General features: G+C 42.4%; 3 protein-coding genes across 7 annotated transcripts in view; 2 read left to right on the top strand and 1 right to left on the bottom strand.

The window, feature by feature from the left end:
* Dhc98d (Dynein heavy chain at 89D) overlaps positions 1-2,183 on the top strand; it is a 28,287-nt gene extending 26,104 nt beyond the window's left edge. The window contains exons 54-58 of the mRNA XM_076803570.1: positions 509-720; positions 794-961; positions 1,112-1,291; positions 1,541-1,687; positions 1,790-2,183. Of these exons, the coding sequence (XP_076659685.1) occupies positions 509-720; positions 794-961; positions 1,112-1,291; positions 1,541-1,687; positions 1,790-1,936 (854 nt within the window). The 3' untranslated portion in view covers positions 1,937-2,183. The remainder of the gene's footprint in view (positions 1-508; positions 721-793; positions 962-1,111; positions 1,292-1,540; positions 1,688-1,789) is intronic.
* Positions 2,184-2,186: 3 nt separating this feature from the next.
* On the bottom strand, positions 2,187-5,395 carry Ufsp1 (UFM1 specific peptidase 1). Of its 3 annotated transcripts, none has more exons than XM_076803196.1 (4): positions 5,356-5,395; positions 3,493-3,659; positions 3,029-3,199; positions 2,187-2,564 (listed from the first exon to the last, which is right to left on the bottom strand). In XM_076803196.1, exons 1-4 carry the CDS (start codon positions 5,378-5,380, stop codon positions 2,211-2,213), a joined length of 717 nt encoding a protein of 238 aa, XP_076659311.1. In that variant the 5' UTR covers positions 5,381-5,395; the 3' UTR covers positions 2,187-2,210. The 3 variants fall into 3 exon arrangements, with proteins under 3 accessions (XP_076659311.1, XP_076659313.1, XP_076659312.1); XM_076803198.1 differs by lacking the exon at positions 5,356-5,395 and adding an exon at positions 4,820-4,943; XM_076803197.1 differs by lacking the exon at positions 5,356-5,395 and adding an exon at positions 4,469-4,517.
* On the top strand, positions 5,058-12,379 carry LOC143362740 (transmembrane protein adipocyte-associated 1 homolog). Of its 3 annotated transcripts, XM_076803151.1 has the most exons (8): positions 5,058-5,191; positions 5,774-5,973; positions 6,073-6,368; positions 6,438-6,634; positions 6,708-6,768; positions 6,845-7,031; positions 7,134-7,263; positions 9,550-12,379. In XM_076803151.1, the coding sequence occupies exons 2-8, from the start codon at positions 5,825-5,827 to the stop codon at positions 9,700-9,702; spliced, it is 1,173 nt and encodes a 390-aa protein (XP_076659266.1). In that variant the 5' UTR covers positions 5,058-5,191; positions 5,774-5,824; the 3' UTR covers positions 9,703-12,379. The 3 variants fall into 3 exon arrangements, with proteins under 3 accessions (XP_076659266.1, XP_076659264.1, XP_076659265.1); XM_076803149.1 differs by lacking the exon at positions 9,550-12,379 and having other exon boundaries at positions 7,134-8,592; XM_076803150.1 differs by lacking the exons at positions 5,058-5,191; positions 9,550-12,379 and having other exon boundaries at positions 5,765-5,973; positions 7,134-8,592.
* Positions 12,380-18,552: the final 6,173 nt, after the last annotated feature.

Raw genomic sequence — 18,552 nt, 5'->3', positions numbered from 1 at the left:
ATGTAGCCGTTGTACCAAGTAGATTGTAAAGACGTTGCTGCTAATTGCATTACCAGACACGTTTATTTATCGACACTTTTTTTGTAAAAACAGTCGTGCAACGTCTCGATAAATGCAGTCTTACTACCTTTAAAAGGCAATAATGTTCGCGAGTAGACTCGATGCCATTGAATGACAAAACTTGAAAGAACAGTGATTTCTCTGTATATGTCGCCAAGACCTGGATGATAAGCGTCGCGGAATTATCCCCACTACCGCGGGGTATGCCCGAGGAGTGTAAACATAGTACGGGTCTCCTGGAATAGTAAAGAAAAGTATCTCCTGGACGATATATGTCGCTGGAAAGACCCGTGTCGTTGACATATATCGAGAATTCGCTGTTCTTAAAATTTACACAGTTTCTAATACACGTGAAAAATTGTAGTAAGCTCAAGGACGACGGGTAAGTGACTGCAACATGAATCTAAGTGACATGAATCAATGACGAACATTTCTGTTGAAATAATAGAAGTGAGCAGTGCGGGGGTGAGCAAGGACGAGTTCATCGAAAACATCGCGAAGGAGGTGCTGGACAAAGTCCCGTCCGAGTACGATCTGATAAAAGTGAAGAGAACTTTCGGGGTAGTCATAACGCCAATCGCTATCGTCCTGTTCCAAGAGCTGGAGAGGTTTAACAAACTAATTCGAACGATGAAGAGGACCCTCTCGCAATTGAGAAAGGTCTCCCGGTCTTCATCTTTCATAATCGCCTTTGTGACAGGGAACGGTAGCTAAATAAATCGAATAATGTTAGGCGATCGCCGGTGAAATTGGGATGGACGCCATGCTCGAGAGCGTATCCACGGCGTTGTACAATGGCGTCTTACCAACGGAGTGGGCCAGATTCGCGCCAGCCACGAGAAAAAATCTTGGTGGGTGGATGGAACATTTTGAGAAGAGGATACAACAATACACTAACTGGGTAAGATGGAAAGGCGAAAGAAACGGTTACCTTTTGTTTCAGAAATATAATTCGTAAAATCGTTCAATTGTAATTGCGCGCAACACTGACAGAAACAGAGTGACTAAAGCGGCACAATAGTGATCGATAAGAGTTACGGACATTTTTCAGGCTAACGGAAGCGAGCCGATAGTACTTTGGCTGGCTGGTCTGCACATACCGGAAACATTCTTAGCAGCCCTCGTGCAAATGGCTTGTCGCAGGAACAGTTGGTCTCTCGATCGTTCGCTCACTTACACGGCTGTAACTAGGTTCATTAGGGCAGAACAGGTGGAAGAGAGACCAGACCAGGTAAAGTGCCAAACGTATTACAATTATACTATTATTGTATCTATGTTACACATTTTTCCCCTTTACCAACCTGCAACGAGCTGAAATTAAAATGCGCTCAAAGATTAATTTTTGATTTCTAAAAGACTATCAAGTCGTTGCACTATCATTCGTAAACTAATCGGTAAACTGTGGACGTTTATGCAAAATAACAATTCGCACTAATCAGCTTTGCAGAGGCATCCAATTTATTTTTTCAAATTCATTTAGGGTTGCTACGTCAGCGGATTATATCTGGAAGGCGCGAAATGGGATATTGTTAATCAATGTTTGGAAAGGTCACGGCCAAAAATCCTCGTCGAGGAACTACCAATTTTAATTGTCATACCTATCGAGGCTCACAGACTCCGGCTTCAGGTATAAAACAGAACTGACTGACTCAGTGGGGATAGTTCTGGGACTTTTAGATATTTGAGACATATATCGAGTAAAGACTGTAATTGTATTTTGAAATTACAGAACACCTTCAAAACTCCCGTATACATAACGTCCAATCGACGGAACGCCATGGGGGTAGGTTTGGTATTTGAAGCGAACCTTGCCACGAGCGAAGACATTTCTCATTGGGTATTACAAGGTGTTTGCTTGATACTGAACACCGATTAAATGGATCGCATGTAACGCAATCAGAATACGTACTGTACAGTGGTAATGCTATAACACGATAAGCAAACTGCATAGTTTATGCATTTAGAAGAAAACTGGATAGGTGTAATACGAAACTGTGAAGAGATTACAAAAATTGTATTTGTTACAGTCGACTTGCAAAGGTTTTTCATTTGCATAAAGATCCACAGTCTATTGATAAGGTTCGATATAAATTACCGGGGAAGATAGAAGAAGTATATACGAGTAATTTATCATAGTAATTTATTAGTATTCATCGTTTCGTTGGACCTTTGATCTGAGGCAAGCACAGATTGTAGAAGGAACTATCGACAAAATCCTTCAGGTTCTGCCATTTCACCCAATGTTCAGACTGTAATTGTTCGTTGCTCCTTGCTTGACCGACAAAATGAGGATCTACGATCAGCATGTACGTGTTTTCCACTCCTTCGTGAACCCCCACTATACATTTACTCGAGCAGTCCCTGTCTCCGCCCATCATTATCGGACTAGCATAATTCTCGAAGTGCATTTTGATAACTGCTATCTGGTCCGACAATTGTTTGCCGCTTGGCACGTGAATAATCTTGCTGAGAACCTCGTACAAATGATTCAGCACGAGGCACACCTACGGGTCATTGACGAATGAGTCACTCATATATTTCTACACGCTTGTAGATGGAAGTTAATCAAACACTTGAATGATAATAGTGAACGTATTTACAGCTTAATCAATATGAGCGCGGACATTTTTTTAAATACCTACGCTATATTCTTTTTAGCATTCTCATCATTATACAGTGATTTCTCTATATATGTCGCAAATGCCTGGCTGGTAAACGTCGGGGGGCTATCCCCACCACCGCGGGGTAAGCCCCGTGGAATAGTAAAGGAAAGAATAGTATCTCCTGGGCGATATATGTCGCTGGCAGGACCCGTGTCGCTGACATATATCGAGAACTCGCTGTATTCACCATGAAGTAAATGTTCTTTATCGGTTTCTATAAAACGAGAGTTTACATTTTCGCACGCAGAGAGATATATAATGAGGATTTGCAAGATAATCGCTGAAGAAATATTGTTAACGCTTACTTCGAAACTTCCTATCCATTCTCTCGATCGAATAAAGGATCTCTCCTTGTCCTCCAGTGTAACAAGGATTTCCTGCACCCGTCCGATACTCGGGACAGATTGTTCCAATTTTTGGTTCTTTATGACCCACGAGCAGATCGTTTGCAGCGTTCTGTATCCACAACCCCAACCCTAAATGATCAACAGGTTAGCGGGTCTATAAGGGGGAGCGTCTTTCCCCAAAATTGGTCTTTTATAAAAACATTGTGAAAGAAAACAAAAATTGGGCTGGACCCGTGTTCCGGACATATGTACTATGTCGATATTCTACTCATGTCTGTCATAAATGCATAAAATGTGCAGTCCACTCGTAATTAATTAATCTCTCGAAAAGTAGAATATGACTGTAAAATAAAACTGAATAGTCTACCAAATTAGAAAGAAAAAACAAAAACCTTTCTATCAGATTTTTAAAAAACAGTTACCTTATCGTTAAAGCCGTCGCAACCATAATGCCAATACTCGTAATCGCCGCGGATCAGGAAGCTTCGGCCTGGCTCAGGCGGGAGGATATCCCGATGAACGTTTTCCAACAAATTGTTCGTATAATCGACGATCATTGTATCAATTGTGTAAAGAGTACCGTTCGAACCTACGAGAAAAAGAAAATCTTTTCGAAAAAGCAATTAAATAAAAATACTATAGTTATAGCTATATTAGATAAAAGAAACTATAATTTTTTAAAGAATATTATCTATATTTAGTTTTCCTAAGGTTTACTTTCTAAGTCTCTATTTTTTCTTTTTTAATCTTTCGTTATCATGCAACAGCATGATATCAGCAATATGACAAAATTACTAGCGATCAGTTCACAAAACGGCAACCGCATGCGGGACGGACCAAATGGTAAATAGAGCGCGTTGTTTCGTAGTTCCTAGGTTTACGAGCGGTTCGTAACCATAACCGTAGTTTTCGAAACGACCAAACGGCCAGTTAACGCTCGGCCGTGGTCGTAATGATTCAGTGAAACCCCGTTCGCTTTCCATTCGGTATCATCAAAGCAATCAGTTCCTAGTTACGCGTCTTGTTTCTGGAAAATAACATAATTACAGAAGCCACGAACGCACAAACTCAAACATCTCCTAAACGGTAAGTTTTACGATAAATGCATCCTGAGCTTTTTATCTTCGGAATTCACTATTTTATCGAAATCATGCCTAAAAGATGAGTCATTCGATCTGAAAGGATAAAAATGACCTTCGTGTCACCTCTACACACCCACTCGACAAGAAACCGCTACAAATTATCATATTCCTTCAAACCCTGTAACCTCCATTCTCTCATTTATATAATTAAAATGTATTTGTCAATGAAAAAATATATGTTCCGCGTCGCTCCACGCGATAGGAATTCAGTTTACGAAACGTAGACTTTCTACTTTCGTTGAATCGCAATCCGAACCTGCAAAACGTTGCAAGTCGAACATCACTGATTCGCTATTGAAATGTTCAATGAAATTATAAATAAAAACCAACTCTAACAACGAAAACCCCCAACAAAGAGCTGAGAACCGTGAAAAAATAATTTCGTTCGGCTATCGCGAAGAAACCAGTGCGCGCACACGTTTGAATTCGCGACTCCGTTTATAGCGCCCGCCATGCGCAGCTCGGATGCGCGCTCGACGACGGAAGAACGCATCTTGTGTCAGCTACATCACAGGTGCCGTCCCGTATCGAAACTCCCGTATGCTCGTCGTTCTGCGCTGATACACAGAATCACGTCTTTATGATACGCATTAAAACGTTGCGTCACCTGGATAGAACTCGGAACGGTTCGCTGTTTTCAACCGGAGGAACCGACTCGACGCGCTTTAAAATCGGTACGCGTCCGCGCGCGCTTCGTTACGCGTTTCTGTTCGTCGCGATCAAGTACGCGGCCCTCGGCTACTATATCCGTCGTTGCTGGAACGGAGAGCGAATCCGCGAGGCTGATCCCACGGAATGGACACCGGGCACCCCGACGGAAAATGTCAGTCGGTCCGCGGGAACCCGCACGGATAAGACAAAGACAACGTTAGTCGACGGAGAAAATACTGCGGAGTACGCAACGCAACGGGATAACCGGGGCCCGGACGAAGGATAAACGGTTCTCGAGATGATGATGGGACCGCAGATTTCATCGACGGTACGTTGACGCGCTCCGTATCGCGTTATTATTGGATTAGCGATAAACAATCCAAACGACACCGCGAATGATTTATCGTCGGTCGCTTGACGAGTGGCTACGCGATAAATCGGAGCGCAATTATCGATTTTTAAACGGTTTGATGAAAGCTTTTTGATACGTACGACGAAAATCAGATCTGTTTTGCATCCGATAAGCGGTAGGCTGATCGTGACCGTCGCTTGTCACTTTCCGCTAGGTTCGAAGGTCGAGGCTTGGGAATACTGCCAAGTGTTTTAGGTTATGTTTATCATGTCACTGAGCTGAGCATTGTGGGTGTTTGTGCGCGTTCAGATTCGCGGAACGACAGCGTTTGAGCAACTGGGAGGACAGATTTTTTAGCTGATGCTTTGTTGGACCGATGAATGAATAGAAAGTTTATTTATTTTGCTGTAGATGCTATGTTAGCGTGGAGAAACTGTAGACAAATAATCGGATCAGAGATGAATTTACAATGGCCTGCGAGATGAGACGAATGTAAAACTTTTGTAATAGGTAATGGTTCCCTAGAGACGGACGGTATATTGTTTATTTATTCAATAGTGAAAGCTGAGGAAATGATACGAGGGTAAAACATAAGACACGGTGGAAATTATGTATGGTGCGGTGCGCGAGCAAGTCTCTGAAAGCTGGTTGCATACGTACGACTTAAGCAGTACGATGATCCCTAATGTTAGTTCACCAATGAATGACGAGGAGCATTTTTGCAAGTTAATCTTATACAAAGAAATTAAGGATTCGAGGTATGTAACTATCTTAGAAATGTTTGATTGCATTATATGTTATCATTGGATATTCAAAGTCGGTGAAAACTGATAGACTAATTTGTTTACATTTTCCAGGGTACGAATATGGGACATTATCATATTGATACCGAATCTGTTGTTCCTCTTATTCATCGCAGTGAGATTTAACAGAGCACGGCTTAAATTGAGAGCAACGAGTAGTCCAATATTTTTAGCATTTTACGGACTTGTCATGTGTAATGTAGTAATCTCAGTGATACGATGTGTTGTCTCAATGACTGTAAATGTAGCTTCTACTGTCGGCGGTAAAGCCGACAAAGTGCTGTGGGTTACAGTTCGATTTTTCTTGTTGTCCACAGAAATGAGTGTACTGATCTTTGGTTTAGCCTTTGGTAAGCAAAACTTCATTGTATGAAAACAGTTTACACAAACTTCAACTACATTCTGATTTCTTCTCGCAGGACATCTGGATAGCCGCTCGAGCATTCGTAGAGTGCTACTCGCCACAGCGTCCATAGCACTCGCTTTCACTATAACTCAAGGGGCATTGGAATTAGTTTTACCCGACGATACATTCCGCATTCCCAGCAAAGATTTTTATGTGTTTGGTCATGGGGGTATGATGTTCTGGTTCTGCAGCAGTCTCGTTTTCACAGTAGTAAGTTGCTGAACTACTACGTCTATGTTGCACCAATCCAGTTATGTCAATTCTGTTTACTACCTTATTGCAGATATATCTTTTTATATTAATACTGCCATGGACACGGTTGAGAGACCGTTTAACCCTACCAAGTACGTTAATACAGATGCAAAGTCAAATACTACCTTCCACTAATCTGTATTTCACAAACTCTTTTTTTTGTTACAGCAAGAAAAAGTTTTTACATCTATGCTGGTACATTAGCCATGCTAGACTTAGTACAGTCTGTTGGTGCAGGCTTTTTAAATTACACACAGAATCCCGTGGGATTATGTATCGTGGACTTCACAGCAGCTGTCTATCTGACTCTCTTCGCACCATTGGTTTATCATACATTCCTATCAGAATTTTTCGGGTAAGTTGACCTGTTTGAATTTACACAAACACTCAGTTGAGTGTAGTTACACAGAGACACACACGCACACGAGCAGTGTCTACTTAATGAGTTTCATTTCAGGGTTTCGCAGCCTTCAATCATGTTCTCTTACAAGGCTCAAGTGGACGATGCAATGGATGAAGACACGGTGTCTCTACCGCATCAGCAGAGTTTCTCGTCGCTGAAAACAGACAGCGATTACATATACCAGGTCCATACTCCGTCTATTCACATGCCCTTATACGATTCGCAGATACTAAAATCATCTTCCTCGAAGCACAAGACTTCCTTCCACTCCCTGGCATCCCCCAGAGATTCGAAAAGCGCTAGCGGACACGCCTACGAATACACCACCGTTTTGTATCGCTCTACATCCGGGATTAAGAACTTTCCCAGGAGGCTCAGCACGGGCAAGGCTGGCGTGGACTTGAAAAACTTTCCCCTCACGAGATCAGACAATTTTATCGATTCGAAGAAGAGCTCGCCCGATCTGAGATTTCCTAGTACCGCTTGGAAAAGCAGTTCCATATCGCAGATGAAGTACGGTGGACCTAGTAGCGTCTCCAACCTGCTATTTCCGCAGAGTACCGCTAGTAACTTTCTGTATAAGCCCAAAGCTAACAACAGCAATACAAACTTATTCTCCTTCACTAGAAAAAGTAGTCTGGAACCCGGGAGAAAAGGCTCCGAAGGGAACGTTGCTCAGCTTTTCGAAATACCTCCTCTAGAGAATACTTTGCAGTCCATTTTGGATAGTGGTCATTATGATCCCAAAGTGACTGATAGTACTTTCATTCAAGAGTCTTTGAACCCCGTCCAAACTTTCGAAACCAGCACGGATAGAAAAGAATCGAGTCCTGCAATGCAGTTAACCGATACCGAGGCTTTCGATGCAGATGACTCCTATGACGGTTCGAACGCTTCCCAATTGTTACTGTCCAAGCAGGTTCCCTCTAGCAAAAACACGCTCGGGAAACGTAAAAGAGATTCTAAGAAGAAAGAGTCTGGCGGTCTGAACGATTACTTAATGTCGCTAACGATGTCGAGCAGTCACGAATCCCCGAAAGAGCGAAACAGATCCCAGTCCCTCTCCTTCTGATCAGAAGACCCACACACAGACTGAATTGTTGTAAATATTTCTTTGGAGTCATCGATGTAAAGTCTAAGTCATTAGTAACTGTACAGGGTGTTCCGTTCTGCTTTATTCACGTCGAGTATTTTTTCTAACTTTAATATTTTTATACATTCTTTTTTTTTATGTTTTCACCGACTGAAAATATTCTGGAAGCAAGTTTTTATCTAACGAGGAAAATATTGAAGATACTGAAAATATTCCCGACGATAAAGCCGAATGGGATAACCTGTATCTAAGAGGATTTTTAACTACTTGAGGTCATTTTTAATAATCGGATCAAAAGTCACGCGCGATGACTATTAGATGTACCATAGTGTAATATATAGAGGTGCGCACAAATGCTTTATTATACCTGTATATACGGCATGTTTAGATTTAATTAAACTTATCGATGTAGCCAACGTACATGGTTTTATTTATTTATAACACTAACTTGGCAGTGGATTATGCTAATCTTTTCGTTTTCTGTTGCGACGGTACGGTATACAAGGCATACAAATGCAGGCTGCTTTCTTCATTTGCAACGAGTATCTTGCACTGCGCATTCTTGTGAGCAAGTTTTCTGCACTCGGCTTGGAAATGTACATAATTTTATATTTTGTATTTGCAATTGCGATACATTGACTACCGTATCGCACGTGTGCATATATATATATATATATATATATATATATATATATATATATATATATATATATATATATATGTGTGTGTGTGTGTGTATATAGCTCTACTTGCGATCCTTTAACATTGTTCGTGAAAAACAAATTTCGATCGAAAATTCTTACAGACACTGATACGGTAATCAATGTTTTAGTATTGGAGCTACGAATTAAGTTAATCGAACATCGTTTTCGTCAAGAGCTGATGGGTCGATGATGCTCATTTGGATTTGAAGATGATGAACTTCTACAAAAATACTAATGTCTAAAACCGGCACGTCAAGAATGACACCCCACAGTTCTGGATAAAAATGATATTCGGTCAGTGAGAAATATTCAAGGTTCGTCCGTCGAACTCCTTAGAGCATTGAACAACGACAGAGTGAAAATGGGAAGAGTCGCATGTTACCGACAATGGTGTTAGAGCAGTATTGTGTTGAAGCACAAATGGTATAGCAAAAGGAATGTAGCTCTTTTTGTTTTCACGGCACGCTGTTGTCCTCTCGTACAACGCTTTGTCCGCCTCTTCAGGAGCCAACAGCTAAAAAGTCTCTCTCGGGTCTGAATGCTGTTTCATCGGTGACCGAGGCTGGCAACGGAAGCGCCGGATGGTTTGACCGCGAGACCGGGACCAATAAAAAAAAAAAACAAAAGACCTTTGTTGAGCGGAAGCAACAACGTGCTATTCTTCTGTTCACAGAACCACAGCGTTTACGATTCCACGCAGTTCGACACGAACTCGACGCCGGTGAATCCTCTGTACGCGGCGTCCCTGCAAAGCCCGGATAGCATAACCGGTTACAGTATAGACAGCCAAGAGGGCCAGACTCAGGCGAACGGCTACCAGCAATGAACAACTCGAGAAACGTTATACTGAACAAGCAATGGATTCGTCAATCGTCCAACGATCGATTCTCATTCCCCAAGAAGAACAAGTGGTGCAGTTTCCACCGGCGAGAACTGACGCGAAACAAACATAAATGGTGTTCCAAGGAATCGGGGCAACGTGGAACAATTCCACGGGAAGAATCTAGTCGATCTCGAGACAATTTTCTAGGGCAATAACATCGAAGAAATACTTTTCGTTTCCTTGTGATAGATAGCATCGAAGCGGAAGCTATTCGAATAGTCAACGACAGAGACCCGTGGGACACATTCGATCATAGCTTAGGCCGCTGTCCGTGCTTGTCCTGCTAAATACTAGAACTCCGGATTATCCGTTTACACGCGTGTAATCCGGCGATTTCCACTTAGCGATCATGCTACATGGAATCCTGGTTGAAACGTGTGCGTCTCACACACAGCCTCTGCGAGTCGTAACTTACAATATTGACTTATATAGTCTCGTTATCATAAAGAGTATCGAAACTCTTTGCGGATAAGTGTTGCAAAAGAGATTATCGTAACGCTGGCAGTCTAAGCAAAGCTTTTTTCTTTTTTACTTTTTTCTTTTTTTTACAAAACAAAAAAGACCGTTTCGTTTTTGATTATACGCGCCAAGGGATGAAATTATCAAAGATTTTCGTTGCCACACTCATCTCTCGTCGACTCGACAAGATTTCTCATTTTACGTTGAAGATTTTTCTTCGGTGAAGCACTGCGTCGTGCACGTCTACCTAAATTGGTAACGCGATAGTTTGTAAGGAAGGTTCGGTTTTTATAAACGGACTTACATTCGCGAAAACGTTGGAATGAAATAATTGCGAATTTAATCGTTAAGAAACGGATAGCGACCGGGAGTCCTGTCCGGTACTTAAAGATCCATCGCAGCGAATGTTCTGTAGATCTGGATATGACTTAAGGGAGGACAGACCGTGCGAGCGCGCGCCTAATCGATGACCGTGTTACGTTGATCAACTGGCTGCTATGGTTATTCCACATATATATTTCGAATCCGGGCATCATCGGTTGAATTCACGTCGGGACACTTGCTTATCGTTTTCTCCGTCCTCTTCACGAACGATCGTCGCCCGGAACCGTGGGTCGATCCGAAAGCGAACGATCGAGCACGATCTCCGCGCCGAATAAATCCCCTCGCTATTTTCCTACTTTTGCATTGACCGATCCGAAGTCGGAGTCGTTGGGGGATCAGGGAATACGGTTCGAGATCAAGGGGAAAGAGCTCTTCGATGCTCCGCTGACTATTATGAAGACTCCATCCATCGTATACAATATGCTCGGCTTAGGCGTGTACACTTTCGTTTCTCGAATTCCTCGAAAAAGAAGTCCTTTATCACGGGAACGCCGTTATTTACAGGTTCTATAAAACCTTTGTCAGACAATTACAGAAGCGTTTCAAGTACAGCGATTTCTCTGTATATGTCGCCAAGGCCTGGATGATAAACGTCGCCGAATTATCCCCACTACCGCGAGGCCTCGGACGCCGAGAGGAGTGTAAACATAACGCCGAGAATTCACTGTGCGAGACGAATGTATTGTGTTTTTACGAATTGGAGAAACAATAGCATGCGCATAGTTGAGCCGGGTATAATGTATGTATATACACCCTGTACTCTAGTGTAAAGGATATCGTGTTATTTATATATTAATATATACATTATATTTATCGATATTGTATGTCCGTACTTGTACCGTGCTAGCTCGGCCGGGAGTCCGGCATTTTCAATTTGATACGTAACGAATTAGGAGAAAGCGGCGCTAACGGAAACAGTTGCGTTCGTCCGAGGATAAAAAAGATCTCGGGGGAACCTTGGAGACAATGAAAACAACACAATAACTTTTTGAAAATTTATTCAAGCGATCGAGGTTTTGCGATTCGTGGGGGAATGTATCACGAATGGTGGAAAGCGTGTTCGTTAATCCGTGGATCGTTGTCTGACGAACGAAAAAGACAATTAATCGAGTCAATCAACGCCCGTAAGTGTCCCATATCGAATACACGGTACTCCGAGGACTAGCGAATCACAATGGCCGTTCACTAAACCGAGAAGTTCCAGAAAATTATCGAAACCGCTCGCTAATCCGTGGAGCACCGTATCATACTGTACTTTAAAGTATATTCCGATTCAGTTTAATCCTTCGTTCGGCCATCTGATTTTTCTACGGTTTGTAACTTTTTTCCCCGCGAGGAGTCGAGCTTCAACGAGAGATCTCGCGATGTTCTCGATCGTGTTTCAAAAAGAGAATAAAAAAAACCAAAAAACGAAAGATAAAAACGGTGGAAGAGAGTGTCAGGCTCGAATATCCGGGGAATGGGAGGGGATCGATGTCAACGGGATCTCGGATATTTTTTAACGTCCGGGACCAACGCTCGGACCTTGTAAATACGATAAACCGAGAGATGGCAAAATGGATTTCGTCGTCGCGACGCAAACGAGCCCCCACTGTCAATTTTTTGCGGTTGGTTGAATCACTCTTCGAGTCACTCGTAATTGTACTCTACAGGCTGATTATCTTGTAACTCTCTGACAATGTGATCCTCTTTTGTAATTGTCAGATGGAATAAGTAAAAGGCAATACGCGTAACACGATTATATATTTAATGAGAATAAAATTACATTTCAATCGGACGTTCTGCTCGCGCCATCCGGCCGGACGTTTGGAATCACGAACTTAATAGACTGTGGATTTTAGGATCAAAATTATTAGGTGAACTTTCAACCAGTAGACAAATGAGAAAAAATTTTTTAAATACCTACAAAATATTTCCGACTCATCGAAATTATTAATGGAAGAAACAAACGGTATTATTTTATTGAAAAATCAATTTCGCAGTGAAATATTCGGAAAACATTTACAAGTATTTACATCTACACGAAATGTTCATAATTCTTTTTGTTAAGCAGAACAGAAGCACATAATTCATCGAATCGTGCCAACCCTATAGCTACCCTTCTTGAGACTTGCCACAAAGGGTTTCTCCTTGAAGGTCATATAGAATGATGTGAAGAAAGATCAATTTTATCCAGCTATACCTTTCCTGTCTAGTTGCTGTTTGTTACAACCGATGAGGAACATTTTCATTTTGCATAAAGATCCGCTAGTAATCAGCAACAAATGAATTTTGGTCGACGATCAGCAAGTGGTTCCAAACTTTGGTCGTTGGTAGTGTTTAATAAATCTTTCAATCTTTTCACTTTTAACTGTTTTTTTTTTTCATGTCGATTTTTATGCTTTCCAGCTTAATTAGGTGGAAGAAATATCGACGTGACGGTGCATTGACCACGGGCAAGGAGATGGAAGAGCGTAGGGCAAATCGATATAGATATTCCCTGCCCTGGCTAGCTAAAGCCGCTGGCCACCATCTTTCTCGGTATCATTAATTCACAATATATGTTAATGTCGATAAACAGAAATTGTGTTACATACTACTTGTCGTTACAGTACGGATATCGAAGCATTAACGGTGAATTAAATAGAAATGAAGGGTTGCTGCAGCTATAATTAGAGCAGCTATATAATTAGAAACCTTAATGAGAGTGAAATCCAATAGTAATGCTTGAAAGCCTCGATTAACCATAGAACCATGTACATAACGAGAATCAGAAAGGTCAAAATAAACAAGTCAAGAATCGAATCGATAAAGGTTATGTAGTACAAACAATACGTCTCGCTTCTCGAGGAATGTGAAATAATCTATTATAAATGTTCCTGTTTCGGAATGAGGAAGTTGAAAATAATTTGAGACATAGTCAGGGGCACTGGTCATTTCAAATATTATGGAATTGAACAACATCTGAAAATACTTTTCCAAAAATGTATAATAATAGTAAAAAGGTTAAAAGAATTGATATATTCTTTTCAATTTAATGAGATTATTAAAGAGAGAGAGAGAAACTTCTAGATGGCTATTATTTCTTGCAATTAATACGGACAAATTTTATTTTAAAGGTCCAGTTATTACAACTAGAAAGTTAAATGTTGAATCAGTGATAGGCCCACGTAATTTTGGGAAGACGTTAATAAAATTCGAAGGGGAGGAGATAATGATTCTCCGGAAAGGCCGACCGGAAGATAAATTTCAGGCAGTTGAATTTTTGCTCTGATAGGGCCGCACCGTCGGTCTATAAATACAAAGTGCATGCATGCGCATTATTCGCGCTCCAACTTGCACCACCTTTTCATGGACAAGGCTGCCGTGGAACGATTACTCACAGTACACCGATCACTCGCTCCTTCCATTCAACTGAATCTCATTGCACAATATGGAGAGCGAGAGGTTTTCGCGTGGCTCGGTAGAAAAAAGAAGCCCATCCATCGACTCCCTCGATCAACCTGTTTACGAAAACAAGCCAGAACACTTTGTTCTTTTTTTTCCAAAGGGCTCGCTCTGTTCGATTATCTTTGACCTACCGATCTCGTGAAAAACAGTTTTCCCTAACTCTTCACCTCGAAATCGACCTTTACAAGAGAATGCAGTGTTTACTCGATATATGTCCAAAACACGGGTCTAGCCAGGGACATATATCGAATAAGAGATACTCTTCTTTGGTCTACGCCGAATGTAGAAAAGGACAGCTTCTCTCGAGCTTCTTGGCGCTTCTTGAGACAATTGTCCCTGCCAGACCCGTGTTTTGGACATGCATCGTGTAGGACACGTATCTTTACACTCTCGGGCGACCGAGGACACTCGAGCTTCGCTGTGCTGTTCTACGTTCGACGTGGATGAAAGAATAGTATCTCCTATCCGATATTTGTCACTGCTTAGACCTACTGTTTAGGACACGTATCGAGTAAACACTGTATATGCGGAATTAGTAGATCATGATGGGACATAATATCTCGTTAACTATCGAGTTTAGGACACGCGAAGGTCACTAAATTTTTACGCAAAATTTGAAAAAATGCAATCACAATATTCCCCCTTTCATACCATGGCAAGGTTTGTATGTATCATTTTTTCATTAGAAACGGCGGAAGTATTCAAGGCGGTCAAAGTTATTGGTCCACCGTGTAGAACGAGACTGCGAAACTATTCAAATATAAATATTTCAACGAGCAGATCAAAGAGCTGCGAAGTTCGCAAAGTTCCGACGAAAACCGTGTTGCAGCAAATTCGCAGCCAGCTCCGCAACTCGCAACTACAAACTTCAATAATTCACGGCGTCGATCGATAGCCGTTGAATTATCCGTGAAATATTTACCTAGGCACCAGTGTTCACGTTGAATGGCCAATAACGTTAATTGCCTTTCGACTCGCGCCCATTCACGAAGACCATGCAGACCCGTCGAGATAAAACCGGAATTTTTTCCACAAATGAGGATACAGTGTTTACTCGATACATGTCCACAGCAGGGGTCTGGCCAGGGACATAAATCGGATAGGAGACACTACTCGGCGACCGAGGTCTCTCGAGCTCCATGGCCCCTCACGGGGTATACCCCGCGGTAGTGGGGATAATTCCGCGACGTTTATCATGTAGGCTTGGCGACATATATAGAGAAATCAGTGTATAGCTATGTTTTGATTATTCAAAATCTCTGTGACATAGTCGAGGTAAAGGTGAATGCAGAGCATCGCAACATCAAGGATCCACCCTGAAGTCCGCGCCATCGCGGAGATGATGACGAAAATGTACAAGGAGGAGGTGAAGCGAGCCTGCAGGTGGTTCAGATGCAATCTCAGCAAGGTCGTGACAAGATAGTAGAGGTTGAGTAATTCCGTTCCGTATGCCATTCGCAACGTTTGTAGAAAATGGCGAAAGAATTATATTGGCATATATTTATCTGCGACGATCCTCTGTGAATAGAAGCTATCTTTCGCGATTTTTCCCAGCGGGCAGCATTTCTCTGATACCTGTGGACTTGAAGTGTTGGATAGAAAAAGACGGAAAAGAAATTTCCAGAAGGATGAATCCCCGGGACGCCTAGTTATCTGCCGCGAAAAGGGGATGAAAAATTTGTTAGGTAAATGAGTTCTTGAGCAGGCAGAGCCGCGTTATCGAGATCGAGTAGGACGCCTTCCCCTAATGACACCGGCCTAATTAAGTCTTGGCTGATTTTAATCAGCGCACCCTACGTACCGAAGCAGTTTAGACAATGTCGTCGGATGAATAAAGGGATGGCCCAAATACCGGCCCGTACCGAGATAATTAGGAATGTCTGGCTTTTTTCTTTGCTTCTCGAGATGAAATAATACTGTTTACATCTGTTACCCTGTTTACTAGGGGTCGACAACGATTGCCTTGGAAAGGAAAGAAATGAAAGGAAAACGATGCTCTGGCGGACCTCTGTGGAATCGCAGAAATTATAATGTCCCTCTGTGGATGGAGAATTAACCGAAACAGTATCTATCCCCGTGGAAGCCGAAACCGGAAAAGTTAAATTGAACCGCCGCTGAAATAGAAATCGCAGAAATTAGTTTGAATCTCTGTAGAACCGGAAATTGGTGCCTTTGTGAACAGTCAAACGGAATGACAGTAAACGACAGTAAACGAATCCCCAGGGATTTTTCAATCTCTTGAAAATTGTTGATTTTGCTTCTGTCGTCATTTATTTTGCAATTGTTATCGTAGCAGGTACCTTTTTAAAAATTTGAAAAAAATTAGGACAAGTGTCCCCTTTCACGACCTGTTTTTCAAAAAGCAGACACTTCAAAATTGACGAAGTTAAAATTATTTGAAGTGGTCCAAGTCGAGATACGGTCCAATATAGAAAAAGTTATCGTCGTTTTAACAGTGTCCGAATATTAATGGGTGTCACTGTGTATGTATTCAGAATCCTTGGTACCGATCGCTATAAATATACGAATGGACGAAGGATTCGAACTATAGAGAAAATGCGGTTTTGGCGGCGTTCCAAAAAAATGGGATTGTATCTCGTCGGTTCGCGTTAATACGCGCTGCCTGTTTCGATAGAACCGGAAAACCGTCGGGACGCCCGGAATCCGCGATATCAAGTTTTCCGAACTTTCTAATTAATTATCCTCTATCCTCCTACAATTGCCTTCGCAGTCGCCGCCCCGGGAGCGATAGTGAAACGTCTGGTTCGAGCACAGGCTCGCGAGACTCGCTTCTTGTTGACATTGTCCCGAGGCTTCCGACAATTGCGAGAATCAATTGATTGAATTTAAAGCTGCATAAAGTAAGGTTAGTTCGTTCGATAATGCTCATTTAGCGTAACTCGAGTTGCGTCCACAGTTATAAAAGTTTACGTACTTTCGCGTCTCGTAAGAAGGGGGGTGAGGGGAGTACAGTTACCCCCTCTTTGTCGTCACGGGATCGGTCACGTGACATGTGACGCGTCACGTGGGCGGGCCACGGCGGAAGTGGGGGAATAGCGTCGTGGAAGGGGAAGAGTGGAAGACAAGTATGACTTCATATGGCGACACTACTTGGGAAGAATGCGAAAGGAATTCGCAAAGAAATCGCCTGATTAGTCGGGCACACACAACTGGGTCACACGCATTCTCGCTATTCGCCGAGAACATTACCACTACCACTTCGGTAGTGTCGCCGGAACTCCGCCCCCTTGCCCCTGTGACGTCACGGGTCTCATCTCGTGAGACGCGGACAGTACAGTAGCGGACAAAAGTGTTCGCAGGCTTTTTTCGTGCGGGGGATCATTCTTACGACTGTATAATTGACATTGTTTATTCACTGTTTTATTTGTCAATTGTTTTTAATACATTTTGGAGGTATGCTTCTTCAGAAACTGAGCAGCTGAATTCCCGTATTCTGGATCAAAATAGATCCAGGCTCCGCCGTCGGAGAGTTAAAAAGGAATGACTTCGCTAAAATCGGACCGAACGTCTTGAACTTTCGATCTTGATGTATGCCCGAGGTCACTGTACTGTAATCACTAGGCTGCGGATATTTTTTTATTCAGTAGGTGCAATTTGAAGGAGTACAATGTTTAACGCGGGTGACCGACAACATAATTTGCGAATATACTGAACGTATACGGTACATATGCGTATTAGATCATGACTTATACAGGGTGTTCCAAAAATATTGTACTTCCTTTTAAAGTGGTGATTCCTGATTTGTAGTGACTTTGCCAAGGGGTTATTAACGGAAAACATGGACCAATCAGATCGCGGCTACAGCGGACGGATTCCGGCTCGGCGAGAGGTCCAACTGAGCGTGGCGTTGTCATTGGAGGAGCCGGAATCTATCCGCTGTAGCCGCGCTCTGATTGGTCCGTGTTTTTCGTTAATAACTCGTTAACAAAACCGCGGAGAATACTTTCGCAAAGGAAAAAGTCACTGCAAATGGCCTCGGGAATCACCTTTTTCCAGGAAGTACAACATTTTTTGGGATACATGTCGGGAACCGTGAACAATGTGGAAAAATAGAAACTTTGCAACGGTGCATGTCTCGACACAAACCACCCTTTGTCACAAAAATTGGAGCTAAATTCATGCGAACTAAATGGTGCGAAAAACCCCCATTTTTTGATGATTCCTCGGTGTGAATTTCCTGTAATTGATTCGGACATCAGTCTTGCTCTGCAATACGCAGTCTAGTTATTGCAAAAACGAACGGAGAAGCTTCCTGAAAATACTTTCGAATTTATCATCGTTTAGAGTAGCGTGGGTTGCAGCGCGGTCCCATGTGAAACCGTGTCAGAGCAGCCAGCGCTTAGACCAACAGCGTCTGATCCTGTTTTCCCCCGTTCAGACACCCTCCCAGGAGGGTGTGTTTCTTACGGCGGATAAACGGCGCCTGAAGACCTAGTTCTCCGACTTTCAAGGATACCCTGGACATTAAAGTTCGCGCCACCACAACGTGCTCGTTATTTA

Source organism: Halictus rubicundus, chromosome 18, assembly GCF_050948215.1.
Source record: "Halictus rubicundus isolate RS-2024b chromosome 18, iyHalRubi1_principal, whole genome shotgun sequence".
NCBI classification, from domain to species: domain Eukaryota; kingdom Metazoa; phylum Arthropoda; class Insecta; order Hymenoptera; family Halictidae; genus Halictus; species Halictus rubicundus.
The sequence above is the reverse complement of the archived record's forward strand: the minus strand, read 5'-3'. Positions and strand labels throughout refer to the sequence as shown.